The sequence below is a fragment of the Staurois parvus genome, unplaced genomic scaffold (genome assembly GCF_062004578.1).
Source record: "Staurois parvus isolate SC_StPar_1 unplaced genomic scaffold, SC_StPar_1.0 ptg000750l, whole genome shotgun sequence".
Classification (NCBI taxonomy): domain Eukaryota; kingdom Metazoa; phylum Chordata; class Amphibia; order Anura; family Ranidae; genus Staurois; species Staurois parvus.
Genome location: NW_028318546.1, coordinates 1,751,838 through 1,769,870, shown reverse-complemented (window position 1 = coordinate 1,769,870; position 18,033 = coordinate 1,751,838). Strand labels below are relative to the sequence as shown.

General features: G+C 39.1%; 1 protein-coding gene across 1 annotated transcript in view; it reads right to left on the bottom strand.

Moving 5' to 3' along the window:
* Window positions 1–18,033, bottom strand: part of LOC149445019 (putative cation-transporting ATPase 13A4) — an 89,800-nt gene that overhangs the window by 26,822 nt on the left and 44,945 nt on the right. The window contains exons 14-17 of the mRNA XM_089654312.1: window positions 14,654–14,804; window positions 14,291–14,377; window positions 7,183–7,339; window positions 6,260–6,377 (exon numbers count right to left, since the gene is read on the bottom strand). Of these exons, the coding sequence (XP_089510438.1) occupies window positions 6,260–6,377; window positions 7,183–7,339; window positions 14,291–14,377; window positions 14,654–14,804 (513 nt within the window). The remainder of the gene's footprint in view (window positions 1–6,259; window positions 6,378–7,182; window positions 7,340–14,290; window positions 14,378–14,653; window positions 14,805–18,033) is intronic.

Sequence of the window (18,033 nt, the reverse complement as noted above, 5' to 3'; positions counted from 1 at the left end):
GTCATTCAGACGCCAACTACTACCATGGACAAGACCAAAGAGCTGTCAAAAGATACCAGAGACAAAATTGTGGACCTCCACAAGGCTGGAAAGGGCTATGGGGCAATTGCCAAGCAGCTTGGTGAAAATAGATCAACTGTTGGAGCAATTGTTAGAAAATGGAAGAGGCTAAAGACGACTGCCAGTCTCACTCAGACTGGGGCTCCATGCAAGATCTCACCTCGTGGGGTATCACTGATGATAAGAAAGGTGAGGAATCAGCCCAGAACTACAAGGGAGGAGCTGGTCAATGACATGAAGAGAGCTGGGACCACAGTTTCAAAGGTCACTGTTGGTAGAACACTACGCCGTCATGGTTTCAAATCATGTATTGCACGGAAGGTTCCCCTGCTCAAGTCATCACATGTCCTGGCCCGTCTGAAGTTTGCCAATGACTGTCTGGATGGTCCAGAGGAGGCATGGGAGAAAGTCATGTGGTCAGATGAGACCAAAGTAGAATTTTATGGTCTAAACTTCACTCATCGTGTTTGGAGGAAAAAGAAGGATGAGTTGCATCCCAAGAACATCATCAGTACTGTGAAGCATGGGGGTGGTAACATCATGCTTTGGGGGTGCTTTTCTGTGAAGGGGACAGGACAACTGCACTGTATTAAGGAGAGGATGAATGGGGCCATTTATTGTGAGATTTTGAGCAACAACCTCCTTCCCTCAGTCAAAGCATTGAAGATGGGTCGTGGCTGGGTCTTCCAACATGACAACGACCCAAAGCACACAGCCAGGATAACCAAGGAGTGGCTCCATAAGAAGCATATCCAGGTTCTGGAGTGGCTTAGCCAGTCTCCAGATCTAAATCCAATAGAACATCTTTGGAGGGAGCTGAAACTCTGTGTTGCTCAGCGACAGCCCCGAAACCTGACAGATCTAGAGGAGATCTGTGTGGAGGAGTGGGCCAAAATCCCTGTTGCAGTGTGTGCAAACCTGGTCAAGAACTACAGGAAACCTTTGACCTCTGTAATTGCAAACAAAGGCTTCTGTACCAAATATTAACACTGATTTTCTCAGGTGTTCAAATACTTATGTTCAGCAGTGCAAGACAAATAAATTCTTTAAAAATCATACAATGTGATTTCCTGAATTTTTTTTTAAATTCTGTCTCTCAGAGTGGGAATGCACCTACAATGTGTACTTCAGACCCCTCCATGATTTCTAAGTAGGAGAACTTGCAAAATTGCAGGGTGTTCAAATACTTCTGTTCCTCACTGTATATATATATACAGACTATATTGCCAAAACTATTTAGACACCAGCCTTTACACGCACATATTAACTTTAATGGCGCCCCAGTCTTAGTTCGTAGGGTTCAATATTGAGCTGGCCCACCTTTTGCAGTTATAACAGCTTCAACTCTTCTGGGGAAGCTGTCCACAAGGATTAAGAGTGTGTCTATAGGAATGTTTAACCATTCTTCTGGAAGAACATTTGTGAGATCAGGCACTGATGTCGAAAGAGAAGGCCTGGCTGTTAGTCTCCACTCTAATTCATCTCAAAGGTGTTCTATCAGGTTGAGGTCAGGACACTGTGCAGGCCAGTTAAGTTCCTCCACCCCAGACTCACTCTTCCATGTCTTTATGAACCTTGCTTTGTGCATTGGTGCGCAGTCATGTTGGAACAGGAAGAGGCCATCCCCAAACTGTTTCCACAAAGTTGGGAGCATGAAATTGTCCAAAATGTCTTGGTATGCTGATAGCTTAAGAGTTCCCTTCACTAAAACTAAGGGGCCAAGCCCAACTCTTGAAAAACACCAAAATCCCCCCTCCACCAAACTTTACATTTGGCACAATGCAGTCAGGAAAGTACCGTTCTCCTGGAAACCCAGACACATCCATTGGATTGCCAGACAGAGAAGCATGATTCGTCACTCCTGAGAACATGTCTCAACTGCTCTCAAGTAAAGTGGTGGTGTGCGTTACACCACTGCATCCAATGCTTTGAATTGCACTTGGTAATATACTGTAAGGCTTGGATGCAGCCATGGAAACCGATTCCATGAAGCTATCTGTTATTGTGCTAATGTGAAGGCCACACAAATTTTGGAGGTCTTTAGCTATTGCCTTTGCAGACAGTTGGTGACTTCTGCACACTGTGCGCTTCAGGATTCGCTGACCCCCCTCTATCATTTTACGTGGTCTACCACTTCATGGCTGAGTTTCTGTTGTTCCCAGTTGCTTCCACTTTGTTATAATACCACTAACAGCTGACCGTTAAATATTTAGTAGCAAGGAAATTTCATGGATGGACTTTTTGCACAGGTGACAACCTATCATGGTACCACACTTGAATTCACTGAGCTCCTAAGAATGACCCATTCTTTCACAAATGTTAGTAGAAGCAGTCTGCATGCCTAGGTGCTTGATTTTATATACCTGTGGCCATGGAGGTGATTGGATCACCTGAATCCAATAATTTGGAGGGGTGTCTCAATACATTTGTAAATATATATCCTATATATACATATACAGTTGTACTCAAACGTTTGCATACTCTGGCAGAAATTGTGAAATTTTGACATTGATATTGAACAAATGACTGATTGTGACAAAAAACTGTCTTTTATTTAAAGATGGTGATTAAATGAAGCCATTTATTATTACATAATTGTTTGCCTCCTTTTTAAATCATAATAACAGAAATCACCCAAATGGCTCTTATCAAAGTTTACATACCATGGAATGTTTGGCCTTGGCACACACACAGGTTAAAAAGGCAATTCAAGGTTAATTTCCCACATCTGTGGCTTTTTAAATTGCTATTAGTTATCTCTCACATGGATGCACTGAGCAGGCTAGATACTGAGCCATGGGGAGCAGAAAAGAACTGTTAAAAGGCATACACAACAAGGTAACAGAACTTTATAAAGATGGAAAAGGATATACAAGGATATGAGTATGCCAGTCAGTACTGTTCAATCACAAGAAGTGGAAAATTCAGGGATCTCCTGATACCAAGTCAACGTCAGGTAGACCAAGGAAGATTGTAGCCACAACTGCCAGAAGAATTGTTAAGGATACAAAGAAAAACCCACAGGTAACCTCAGGAGAAATACAGGCTGCTCTGGAAAAAGACAATGTGGTTGTTTCAAGGAGCACAATACGATGATACTTAAACAAAAATAAGCTGCATGGTAAAGTTGCCAGAAAGAAGCCTTTACTGTGCCAATACCACAAAAAAGCCTGGTTACAATATGCCTGACAACACCTTGACTTGCCTCACAAATGCACACTGTAATCTGGAGTGATAAGACTAAAATAAAGCCTTATGGTCACAACCATAAATGCTATGTTTGGAGAGGAGTCAACAAAATCTATAGCAACAAGAATACCATCCCCGCTGTGAAGCATGGTGGTTGCTCACTGATGTTTTGGCAGTTTGTGAGCTTTCTGAAAACTGATGGAAAGATAAATGCAGCATGTTATCATAAAATATTGGCAGACAATTTGCATTCTTCTGCCCAAAGCTGTGCATGGGAGGCTCTTGGACTTTCCAACAGAATAATGACCCTAAGTACAAGGCCAAGTTAACCTGCCAGTGGTTACAGCAGAAAAAGGTGAACGTTCTGTAGCGGTCATCACAGTCTCCTGACATTAATATCATCAAGCCCCTCTGGGGAGATCTCAAATGTGCGGTTCATGCAAGACGACCAAAGACTTTGCATGACCTGGAGACATTCTTGAAATTCTGCAAGAATTTGAGGCCTCATAGAAATTATTACATAAGACTGCTCGCTATCATTGATGCTAAAGGGGGCAATACATAGTATTAAGAACTAAGGGTATGCAAAATTTTGAACAGGCTTAATTTAATTTGTTTACTAGTTGCCATGTTTTTTTTATGATTGTGCCATTCTGTTATGACCTACAGTTGAATATGAATCCCATAAGAAAAAAAGAAATGTGTTTTGTCTGCTCACTCATGTTTTATTTAAAAATGGTACATACTGTATACAATTCTCCAAGGGTATTCAAACTTTTGAGCACAACTCTATCCTATACATCTATTTATTTCACAGAAACAAAAACTGGCATTTCCACATATGAACCTTCCAGGTTGTCCTGTCTTAGGGACGTTTAACCAAAGTACCACCAGTGAGTGCACACACAAATGTTGAAAAGGTTCAGAAGCCAGGCTTGCATTGTTAACAGTGTGTATTGGGTATCCCGTTTTCTCTCTTCCCCAGTTCAAATCTTTCAAAAATTTGGGAATGAAGGTTTGTTCAAATTCTACAAATTAAATACCCACATTATTGGTAGGTAAACTACACCAAAGTAAATGTACTAGGCTTATTTCACCATCTAGTGGTCACTCATCATTAACTCATGGTAAATAGTGTTACATTGCAATTAATGTAATTGGGAAAAAATACTTTTGCTCTCATTCTGCAACTAGCTATCACTTTTTAATACTTACAGGATACTAAAATGTCAAGTTTAGAATGTGGTAAATGGGGGGCATGTTTATGTACAGAATCCCTCCAGATTTTTAATTTCCTGCATGTGTGTGGATCACAGCTTTTCCTAGAGGTCTGTACAGACCTGGAATGACAAAGGCTATAGTAGATTCAATTTATTTGGAGATTCCTCCTAAATATCTTCATAGCAAAAGAAATGCAGTTGATGGTCCTTTTCATACTAAAACATTAAGCTTGCTTAGGTGATGACAATGAAAGCAGACTTTGTAGTAAATGTGCACTTCTGTAGTAAATGTGAGAAAGGACATTCTAAGACAGGGGTGTCGAAACCGCAACACATGGGCTGCATGCAGACCCAGAGAGTTTAGCATGCAGCCCGGGCCAGTCTGGAGGGAAGTTGAGGTGGGTGTGCAAGCAGAGCAGCCATGATGGCCAACACAGACAAGCCCAGCCTATGCACAGCTGTAGCGACACCGAGGATGCCATGTTTGCAATAGCACCGGCAGCAGGAAATGCAGAGGCTCCAGGATGTGCCCCCCATCTGCAAACCGCCCCCACCTCCCCACACAGCACATACATAGGCTGCATTCACACTGGTGGTTAGGACTGGTACAAATTGTAGTGGCGCTTAGCAGATAGGTGAAAATAGGGATAGATGATGAGCAGTTCCTCCTGAGGCTCTCTGCTGCTGGGCCCATACATTATAAAGACAGATCATCGGCAGCAGCATCTTTTCGTGGCTATCTACACAGCCAGCGATTATCTGCCTTGATCACTGCTCGAAACACATTGTCCAGCAGTGATCTGCACAGAGAGCCCCTAATAGTGTGGCCATTGGGGACCTGTCATAGTAAATGGGCCCGGCAACTGCACCTTCCCGCTGAGAGCCGCAGGAGGAACTGCTCATCAGTTATCTTTATTGTTAGTGTATTTTATGTGTGACCCAAGATAATTCCTCTTATTCCAGTGTGGCCCAGTAAGGTCCAAAGTTTGGACACCCCAGTTCTAAGGCAAACTTCTGTCTTCAGAACAGAGAAATAAATTTGGTAAGATTCTTGCATAGTATGTTCACCTGCAGAGACTGTTCTGTTTTGAGAAATATGTCCAGTATTAAATGTATGATAATTTACTGTTTAGTAAGATACAGTAATCATAAAGAAAAAGAGGAATTGACTTCTGAAATAAAATAGTGAAGTGTGATTTTTAGAAATTACCACAATGATTTCAGCAAAAATTTTACCAGTAAGGCACCTTTTCCTTGTTACTTTGTGCTTTTGTATTTGTGTTTGTTTTTTCCTTATTAATTTGTGTATTTCAAAAACACAAATGAAAAAAGTAAAATACAAAGTTAAAACATCAATTTGCAAATACTATTTGTGTAGTTTCCCTTTAACATTTTTTTTTTTGAACTGGGAATCTGTCATCAAAATTCAGGCACCTCTGTATAATCCTCCCAAACTTTCTCATCACAACTAAAATCTGGGCTGCACTGATAGGCCAAAGTTTATAAATAGTGCTTAAACTTGCCCATTCTTTCTAACTCCTACACATTCCTATTTGACAATCAATCTGCCCATTATAGTGATGAACTAATAGGAATTAGTGGGGATGGGCTAAATGACAACCTCTTAAATTGCCATGAAATGTGAAAGCTTAGCCTGGCAGAATAGTTTGGGGTTGAGCCTTGACAGGAAAGTTTGGGAGGCAGCTGCAGATTTTTTTTATGCAATATAAAACATGTTAGTTTTAAAAGATAATAATATTATAAAATATTATAATTATAAAAATTGTCACCTTTCTAAGTTCGATGTAAGTGGCAGTCCCTGCTTTTGTAGAGATCGATATGCCAGTCCTATTACACGGAAGCCTTGCTTTGTGTAGAAGTCAAGTTGCTTATAAAAATTTTCTGGAACTATTTAACAAACAAAACATCTTTGTGATCACAAATGCTCACAGAAAAGATATTTTAAAAATCAAATCAATGGTAGACATGAATTAGGGTATTCTGACAACGGTGGATGTAGCTCTCAGAATACAATGTCCCTGTGAGAGGATTCCTCCATCTACCTCATTTGAGGCTGGCTCAAGGAGAAAACTGACCATGTATGGTTACCCTTAGTCAGCCAAATATAAAGCTTCTTAAAATGAGTCATCTAATTTTAAGTGTATCCAAACCCAATCACCAAAATAAAATATGCTGCATCTTACCAGTCTTTAAACATGATAGCTGCAGATGGAGCTAACACCTTTTAAGCAGTTCCAAAAACAGTTTTTTTTTCCTTTTGGCATAAAGGTTTTATAGTACATAAATAAAGAAAAGCTAACCATTGCAAGCAGTATTATTTGATTTGTCTTAACACTGTACTAACACACTTTTGCTGACAACTTGGTCTGTTAAAGGAGGTTGAAGAAAAACAGACATACTGACTGGATCACCAGGTGAAAATAAAGGGGAAAAAGTCTGAAAAAGGAAAAGGCATGGTAAACTGAAATAAATTACATTTGTTTTTGGGTTTAGATATGCTTTATGGTTTCCACTTTTTGCATGCATACAGATGTAGTTGTTTGAACCCGTTTTAAAAAGGAGTCCCTAACAGATATAAAAATCCAGCAAGTGACTCAACCCACTAAACTCCACCTATAATTGAAATACCATTGAAATTGAAATTCAATTCTTCTTTTTACCAAATGTTAACTCAATACTATCTAATATTAACCTGTGTCAGATTTGCAGTAATGGATAACCATTTCTGGAGCTCCTTTCATAAACACTGTCAAGTCACTCTCTCCAATAACCTGAGTGATCACTGACATACGCTGTACGGTGGAGGAGAAGGGAAACTGATGTAGAATGATGATTCCTTCCATGGGTACCTAAAGGATAAAATTTATTCTGTTATTTAATATTCTTACTATTTATTAAGTGCTTATTCATCAAAATACTTGAGATCATAGTTAAGCACCGAAACGTTTAAAAACTGAGCATTTACAGGGCAACACGAAAACCTATTTTTTAGCTTTTGATATACTTGGGAAGAGTAGATACTATTTATTGACCTTTGGAGAGATTCATATCACTAGGAGAGGAGGACCCAGACAGTAATAGTAAGTTGTAAACTGACAGAAGTTCTAGTCCTTCCTTAATTGACTTTTTCATTTGTATTTTCTATATGTGTTTTTAATAAGTAACTGTGCATCTTCTTCCATTTATAATGCATTGTAACATGTTTTATATATCCTACCTTTCTTTCCTATGGAAGATGCAATTTAACCCCCTTCGTGACCAGGGTCAAAATAAATCAAGCCCAATTTTGCAACTTTGACGTGTCAGTACAAATGTACATATTAATGCAACTACTTGTATCCAGGTGGATTATACCGTGGGTTTTTTTTTCATAACCTGATTTTTTTTTAATCAAAGGAAAACTGGACCAAAATAGTAACAAAATTTTTTTTTTAATTTGGCTGTATATTTTTATGCCATTACCATGACTCACCACCAATAACCCTGCAAAATAAATTGTTTTTCTGATGATCATGGAGATACCATGTATGTGTATGTGATTTAATCTTTGTGTTCATAGTAGGGCCAAGAAACAATAGTAAGTATTTTTTTTGCTCTACTTAAACATATTGACAGGATTAAAGCCCACCTCCTGGACGCTGCATAAATGTTACATTGTCATGAAGGCGCGAAATGACATTTAGCAGCAATTAAAAAAAACCCTATTATATAAATACAAGGTATAGGTTAAATGTACCTAAAGCACATAGATACAAATGGACACTTTAGTAGTGGACACTTGTATATTAAATAATATATTATAATATAATAATATGAAATGATCTTTTGTTATGTGTTTAGAAAGTTTAGAATTCATAAAGCAGTATTAAACCCTCCAGAAAAGTAGCTTAGCAATCCTTAGATGTGGAGGCTGCATAATTTTCTTTTTTTAGGCTTTTTCCTTTTATTTTCATCTGGTGATCCTGCCAGTAAGGCTGTTATTTTTCAACTTTTAAACTTGGGCGTGTTTAAAAAACCCTGCAAAGTAAAGGTATAATGTGCTAGTATGCATTGTATACTAGCACATTATGAAATACTCACCTTAGAACGAAGCCCTCCAGTGGTGCACTGTCACTGATGACAGGGCTTCCATCTTCACCTATTCTTCTTTCTGGGTTGGCGTGCTTCGGCTGCCTGACTGGCCAAGCCATGATGATGTCACTTCCCCTCATGCACACGGGAGACATGGGCATGGCACACAGCTCTGAAGGAACTGTACCTACAGGTAAGCCTTTTTATAGGCTTACCTGTAGGTACAAGTCCAAAAAAGAAGTTTACTACTACTTTAACAGAGCCGGTTATCCAGTAAAAATGGCAGTTAGAGGGTTGAGACAAACCTTTTACCACTGACAGGGATGCTTACATTGATCAGCTTGTATTTATTTATTTAAAACCTTTATCCCAAAAGTAAAAAAAATGGTTGCTGTAACTGCTTGTAAAGTGTTAGCTGCAGCTCAGTTTTACTTTTTCAGTCATGTCCATTTAAATTTTCTTGTCCATCTAATCCTACTCTCTCCGCAGATGAACAATGTTGCTTTCCAAAAGTGTCTCCATTACTCCTCCATCCAGAATAGAGACACAATAAGATGGGGACTGTATTACTGACCAGATCACCTTGTGAAAAGAAAAAAAAAACAGGTTTTCTTCATCTATTTTTCATGTCTATTAACCACTCGCTACCCCCATGCAGTAGATTTGCTGCTTGCAGGTGCCAGCTGCAGGCTCAGCGACGTACCTGTACTTCACTGAACCTATGCATACTGGCACATGCCCTGGTACCCAGCTGCTGTGAGAATCTGGGGTATCATGTGATTGCTATATCCAATCATGGTAATCACATGATAATTTGTAAGAAAAAAAGTCATGAATGACTTTCACTCATGAAATTTTGTTTACTGTTGTGATACTGTGATTGGTCACAAGTCATCACATGGTACCTGGCCCAATCAAAGCACCCTGTACCATGTGATCACTTGTGGCCAATAACAGCATCACAATAGTAAGCACTAAGTCATGAATGAATCCATTCATAACTACTGCTTAAAACAGTGATCATTACTGTTAAAAGAAATAATAGTGTAAAAAAAAAATCCCTGATCACCCACCAGAGTACTACACTGTCATTATAATGACTGAACTACTTTGAAGACAGTATGTTAAAAGTTAAAAAAAAAATGGAAAAAAATGAAAAAAATGTTAGAAAAAATATATATTTTATTTAATATACTGTCACCAGTATCCCCGATCACCACCAAACCACCACTTAGGTGGAAGCGTGATGACGTAACTTCCTGTTTCAAATGGAAGCCGCCATCTTGATACACTGATCCCTATTAACAAAAGTATACATACCTGTATGGGTCTGTAGACCCACTTTTAAATGTGAGTAGCTTTTACCTGCCTTTTATTAACTAAACAAGAACATACTACACTATGGGAACCCCTGATGATTTATTCGTTTGAGTTTTGACCGATGGAGAGGAGTAGCTTGATGAGGAGACATCCAAGACAGCTGTTTAGAAATTATTTACTAAAAGTGTATGTGACCTATATAGCTTATGGGTCAGATTTGGAGGTGAGCATCCAAAAACCTGATGATCACTGGTGGGTTGATTTATTATTGAAGATTTGTTTGGTTATACAGTATTTATATGGTTATATAGTTATCTTTACTGCATTTTCACCAGAAGGAGAGGTGCTCAGCTGGGTGTTTATTTTGCCTATATTTTATTTATTTTTTTCACTGAATGCTTTAATATATGTGTAGGTATATTATGAATACCATATTTTAGTCACTTTAATGCACCCTAAGGAGAAGTGCTCAGCTGGATATTTACTTTGAATTTATTATGTATGCACTGTGGGTTTGACAGTTATTGTTATATTTGCAAAGGTTATTTGATTAATATTAGGTATTAAGAGCATAGCACACCATCATTTAAGTTGATTCTATTTGGTTTGTGAGAACACAATGAGGTGCTGGCTGCAACTCACATTTTTAGGGCGTGGCAGCACAGGAGGATTTATTTATTAATCATGCCTCTTACTAAATACTTTGGACTATCTACTTTCCAAAAGGGGGTAATTTGCACTGTCCTGGCATTTTAGGGACTCAAGAAATGAGGCTGATAGTAGATCAGGACTGATCAATTTCCAAATATATATACCATAGTTTGTAGAATCTATAACTTACACACTGACTAAATAATATACACTGATTTAGGTTATTTTTACCAAAGAAATGTAAAATACATTTTGGCCTAAATTTATGAAGAAAGATTATTTATTTGCAAAATTTTAAAACAGAAAAAAGAAAAATGTGTTTTGTTTTCAAAAGTTTCTATATTTTTTAATTTACATAGCAAAAAAATAAAAACACTGTGGTGATTATATTGAAAAAAAATTCTATTTGTGTGAAAAAAAAAATATAAATTTAATTTGGGGTCAGTGTTGCATGATCAAGCAATTGCTAGTTAAAGTAGCACAGTGCTGAGTAGCAAAAAATGCCCTGGTCATGAAGGGGATAAAACCTTCCGGAGGTCAAGTGGTTAAAGATAAATGCTACTTAAATATTCATGCTATCAATATACAGGTTTTCATATACAGTTGCAAGAAAAAGTATGTGAACCCCTTGGGATTACGTGGAGTTTTGCATGAATTGGGCATAAAATGTGCTCTGAACATCATCTAAGTCACAACAATAGAAGAACACAGTCTGCTGAACATAATACTACACAAACATTAGATGTTGCCATGGTTTAATTGCACATAACATGTAAACATTCACAGTGCAGGAAGGAAAAAGTATGTGAACCTTTGGACTTAATAACTGGTTGACCCTCCTTTGGCAGCAATAACCTCAACCAAGTGTTTCCTGTAGTTGCAGATCAGACCTGCACAACGATCTGGAGTAATTTTGGACCACTCCTCTTCATAAAACTGTTTCAGTGTAGCAATATTCTTGGGATGTCTGGTGTGAATCGCTCTCTTAAAGTCATGCCACAGCCTTTCAATCGGGTTGAGGTCAGGACTCTGACTGGGCCACTCCAGAAGGCGTATTCTTTGCTGTTGCAGCCATTGTTTTGTTGAATTACTTGTATGCTTTGGGTCATTGTCCTGTTGCATCACCCATCCTCTGCGGAGCTTCAGTTGGCGGACAGATGGTTGTACGTTTTCCTGCAAAATATCTTGATAAACTCTGGAATTTTCCCATCAATGACAACAATCCGTCCAGGCCCTGAGGCAGCAAAGCAGCCCCAAACCATGATGCTCCCTCCGCCATGTTCTACAGTGGGGATGAGGTTTTGATGTTGGTGTGCTGTGCCTTTTTTTCTCCACACATAGTGTTGTGTGTTCTTCCCAAACAACTCAATCTGGTTTCATCTGTCCACAGTATATTTTGCCAGTAGTGCTCTGGAACATCCAGGTGCTCTTTTGCAAACTTCAAACGTGCTGCAATATTCTTTTTGGACAGCAATGGCTTCCTCCGTGGTGTCCTCCCATGTACTCCATTCTTGTTTAATGTTTTCCTTATTGTAGATGTGTCAACAAAAATGTTAGCATGTGCCAGAGATTTCTGTAGGTCTTTAGCTGACACTCTGGGATTCTTCTTTACCTCATGCAGCATTCTGCGCTGTGCTCTTGCAGTCATTTTTATAGGATGACCACGCCTAGGGAGAGTAGCAACAGTGCTAAACTTTCTCCATTTCTAGACAGTCTGTCATGCCGTGGACACATGAACATCAAGGCTTTTGGAGATACTTTTGTAACCCTTTCCAGCTTCACGCAAGTCAACAATTCTTGATCGTAGGTCTTCTGAGAGCTCTTTTCTGCGAGGCATGGTTCACATCAGACAGTGCTTCTTGAAACCAGTAAACCCAAAACAGGTGTGTGTTTTTTAAGGGCAGGACAGCTGTCAGCAACACATCCAATATCATCACACTGATTGGAGTCAAGGTTGGCTCACTCCTGGCTCCAATTAGCTCTAGGAGAAGTTATTAAGCTAGGGCCTCACATACTTTTTCCTCCCTACACTGTGAATGTTTACATGTTATGTGCAATTAAACCATGGCAACATCTAATGTTTGTGTAGTATTATGTTCAGCAGACTGTGTTCTTCTATTGTTGTGACTTAGATGATGTTCAGAGCACATTTTATGCCCAATTCATGCAAAACTCCACATAATCCCAAGGGGTTCACATACTTTTTCTTGCAACTGTATCTACATTTCATACACTGTCTTACCATAGAAAAACAAAAAGCAATCGGTGTTTCTATAGAAAAGCTGTGTTTTAATATATAAATGTAAAAGCCATTATCTTTATAATAAAAAGATTAACATTATACCAAAGTACATTTCAATGGTTAAGCAAATGTATACTATATTGCAGAAAGTTTCTGGACACCTTACTATTATACCTGCTATACGGCCAAAAGTATGTGTAAACCCCTCCAATTTATTAAATTCAGGTGTTTCCAGTGATTGGTACTTTTAAAGTGTTTCTAAACCCAGGACTCTGCATTCACTATATCTGGTCTCCCACAGTACACACAACATGGAAATGCAACTATTTCTTTAAATATAAACTGCTAAATACCTTTTCTAATCAGCAGTTAAACCAGTCTTGTAACTTCTATCAGTGTCCAGCGGAGCACATGTTAAAGCATGTGGGAGGAGTTTTCATTCTGCTGAAAGAGAATGTGGAACCCCTGACCTCTGTCTGGACAGTGCTGATTGGCCCTGTTCTGATCACATGCTCTCTAGCAATACATACCAAACTGAACATGTGCAAAGTGTCACCACATGATATGTCTTCTCAGGAGATAAGAGGGGGACACTGGAAGAAGGGGAGGATCAGAGAAGTCAGGATCAAATAACTTTTTACGCAATTTAGAGGATTAACCCCTTAGATTCCACAGTGAGTATAACAAGCATGCTTTTCTGCATATACAGACTGATTTTACTGTTGTTGGTTTTGTTAACACTTTAAAGTTACAGCATACAAAGACCTTTTAGACAATTGTGTTCTTCTAACCCTGTGGCACTAGTTTGTAGAAGGTCTCTTTCTGTTCCAGCATGTACACAAAGCTTGATCCATACGTTTTAAGGAATGTGGATGCAACAACCTGAGGGCTTTGTACAGTGCCCTGACCTCAACATTGGAGTGGATTGAAATGCCAATTACATGCCAGGTATTCTCATCCAACATAAATACCTGACCTCACAGATGCTCTTTTGGCTCTATGTAGGCCCATTCCTACAAATGCACTCCAAATTGGAAAGGTTTATAGCCAAAAATAAAGGCAGCGGAGGATTCCTAATAATGCTCTTTGTTTTAGAATGGGATGTCTAACAAGCTCCTATAGGTTTGATGGTCAGGTTACCCTAAACCTTTGGCCATGTATTGTATCCAGCATCATGTTTGTTTAGTCTTTCAAAATGTGTATTGTGCAGATCTGGTCTGGGTCCATTCCTAAACTGCTCAGCAAATAATGGCCGCTACAGTGCCTTCCAGCACATACACTATACATATGCTGCATGCACAATAAAATGACTGTTCTTTCTTTTCTCAGAAATAAACCTATCAAAGCCTAGTTGCTTTGTGTCGGTGAACCTACGCTCACTAATTTAGACTTGGCCCTGAATTTGATTACTTTTAATAGAAAACATGTATGCAGCATTGCTACATTGCTACATTGTGGATGTTTCTTTATCTTGCATTTTCTAGATGAAAGAGTGTAAAAAAAAACAATAACTTGCCTGTCCTGCTTTAGATTCAGGTTTTGCTATTGTGCAAGTAATCGGTGGTCCATCTTCTACCATTTTAGCAATATAATCTTGAAGTTCCTGTTGCAAATTTCACACAATGAAAAATTACTGAAAATAAATAATATCTAAATCATGAACTACATTTGTTTATGCTCATATGATGAACTGATTTCATAATACTTTAAATGGGATTACAGATAATAGTATAGTGGTGAGTAATGTCATTTGAGAGAACATTATCCTAGTAAGCAGATACTATGATTTTAGTAGATGCCTTAATTGGATTTACTACTCTTAATCTAGCATTAAAAACCAACCTATTGCTGATTAGTGTAATATAGGAAAATAATGTACCCATCCTGTCCCTGCAAACATTTTCAAGTCCAGTGGATCTCCATTTAATTTCCCATCCATCTTGATTAAGGAATGGCAGCTAGCCATAGCCTGAAGTATTATGCCCCAGGGCAAATTATTGGAGCTATAAAGCAATGTCATATCCTGGAATCTGCAAAGATATACAGAAAATATAAAGGGAACATCAAAAAGATTTAAAATGAGCAGAAATCAAAGACATAACTAACTTTAGAACACATATAAATAATACCCTCATCCCAAATGAACACCATCAAATACTTTAAATTTTGAAAACATGTAAAGACAATATTGAGTTTTTTTCATAAATGGCAATAAATTAAATCACAGCTTGCTTGAATTTCTATTCATCTGCTGTTACAAAGAGACCCCATTGTCCCTGTAAATTTGTTTTTCCAATTAAAATCTGTAAATCATACAGTTTGAGTTGGAAATACCCCTCTATTCAGAATTTTATACACTGCTAAAAAACGTAAAGGAACACTTTTTAATAAGAGTATAGCATTAAGTCAATTAAAGGATAAGTTCACCTTTGGAATATATTATATGTTATACCCGTTTTTAGGGTGGAGCATGTAACATGTTCCCATAGCCGCAGGAGCGCCCGCTGCCCCCCCCCCCCCTGACAGATAGTATGGGGGGCAGTTTCCTGTACTATCTGTCAGATTTGAAAACAGCGTGGCCGTGTGGGGCACCACCCACTCAGCCGCGTCACTCATTCACAGAGTTCTGTGAATGAGTGCCAACAAGTCCCGACAGCCTTAACGGCAGTTTTTTTGTAGTTTTCAAATGAACTACCACGGCGCTGTGGAGAGCCTTGGTAGTTCATTTAAGCTTCCTGTCAGAATATCTTCATCCTGTACGGCTAGCAGATATTCTGACAGGTCTACAGGAGACCTGCATGGTATCAGCAATCTACTGATCGCTGGTGCAATGCTTTACAGGCTCCTTTGGACAAAAATAATAAATGCACATTTTTTTACCAGCAAAAACCTGTGCAATTATTATTTTTGTCTAAAAGGTGAACTTATCCTGTAACCTCCCTAGCGGTCTGATTATGTCCATATTTCTGTGCTCAAAGCGGTACATGTTTTGCATGGAAATATGTATTTTTTTTTATTGTAGGCCTGTAATTGTTAGGAATAACTCACTGAAATCTATCCGAACAAGAGTCTAGTAAACACCCCGGGTATGATAAAATTTGAAACACAAAATCATAAATTATAATTTAATAAATAATCATAAAAAAATAATATAATAATAATAAATTGAATTCAATAATGTAATCAAACCAAAAACTCTGAAATTTGAGCGCCAAGTTCGCACATCACTGAGCAAAGTTGCAAAATCGTTTTCAGTGTCTGATGACAAATTTCCCCACAAATCATTATCACTCAATTCTGCAAGTAGTTCTAATTTACTATTGCTGTTCTTTAGCTGGTCTAAAACCGCTTTTGACCTAAAGGGACGCTTTTTGGACGCCATGGACATTTCTCAGTTTCAAAGCAGAAAGAACAGTAAAAATGCAGGCAGGGCACAGGACAAAGCAATAGGGACAAAATGTATGTGAAATGCTTTGATACAGTAATGTTATACTATGTGATTTTAGTGAATTTAGTGAATGTCACTTTTACAACTTTCAAATTTCCCGCCAGTTCCGTCCCCCGTACGACCTGACGTCGCAGGGGACGGAACCCAGATGACAGATGCCGGCATCCGCCAGAGGACATTACAGGGGACACTGCAGGGGGGACATCGTGGGAGCGCAGGACAAGGTAAGTGATCGAGGGATCACGGAGCAGCGCTGCAGGGTATTTCCGAGTGTAGCTCGGCGTTACCGCTTGTGGTACTGAAACTTTACCCCGAGCTACACTCGGGAATACCGCCAGGGAGGTTAAACTCCTGCGATATTGATCTGGTCAGTTAAGTAGCAGAGGCGGTTGATAATCAGTTTCAGCTGCTTTGGGGTTAATGAAATTAACAACAGGTGCACTAGATGTACAACAATGAGGCGACCCCCAAAACAGTAATGGTTTTCCTTTCTCATTTTTTCTGACTGTTTTTCACTAGTTTTGCATTTGGTTAGGGTCAGTGTCACTACTGGTAGCATGAGGCGATACCAGGACCATACAGAGGTTGCACAGGCAGTCCAACTCCTCCAGGATGGCACATCAATAGCATTGCCGTTGCCAGAAGGTTTGCTGTGTCTCCCAGCACTGTCTCAAGAGCATGGAGGAGATTCCAGGAGACAGGCAGTTACTTTAGGAGAGCTGGATAGGGCTGTAGAAAGTCTTTAACCCATCAGCAAGACTCATAATATACACTGCTCAAATGAATTAAAGGAACACTTTTTAATCAGAGTATAGCATCAAGTCAATTAAACTCCTAGGATATTGATCTGGTCAGTTATGTAGCAGAGGGGGTTGTTAATCAGTTTCAGCTGCTTTGGTGTTAATAAAATTAACAACAGGTGCACAAGATGGGCAACAATGAGACAACCACCAAAACAGGAATGGTTTTACAGGTGGAGGTCACCGACATGTTTTCCCTACTCATCTCTTCTGACTGTTTCTCACTAGTTTTGCAGTGTCACTACTGGTAGCATGAGGCGATACCTGGACCCTGCACAGGCAGTCCAACTCCTCCAGGATGGCACATCAATACGTGCCATTGCCAGGAGGTTTGCTTTGTCTCCCAGCGCAGTCTCAAGAACATGAAGGAGATTCCAGGAGACATCTGTCGTATCATTAGGAGCATGCCCCAACATTACCAGGCATGCATACAAGCACGTGGGTACAATACAAACTACCAAAGTACCATTTTGAGTTGCTGCAATGAAATTTCAGCAAAATGGACTAGCCTGTTGCACAATTTTTTCACTTTGATTTTTTGGGGTGTCTTTGAATTTAGTCCTCTGTAGATTGATCATTTTAATTTCTTGAAAATTATGGGGCATCCTTAAATTCCTAACACATTACCCAGCCCATATCAGTATAAATATCCATATCCATATGATATTTTTCTCTTTTGAGATCTGATGTGTTTTCAAAATGTCCCTTTAATTTTTTTAAGCAGTGTAGATATATTTTAAATGTATCAGTTTTAACCACTTCCCACCGAGCCTATAGAAAACTGACTCCTAGAACAAGACTCATGCAGTTGCGGGTGCATTGCGGGCATGATCTGTCACCAGCTGTGTCCACTGGACACAGCCAATGACTGAGCAGTGTACTGGCCCACTGCTGGTACCTTGTGCTTGATGTGACCAATCATCAAAAATGGCTTTGATCCATTCCAATCATTGTTTTAATTGTGTTGTTAGCTGTGATTGGTCACAGTGATCCCATGGTACGGACAGGGCC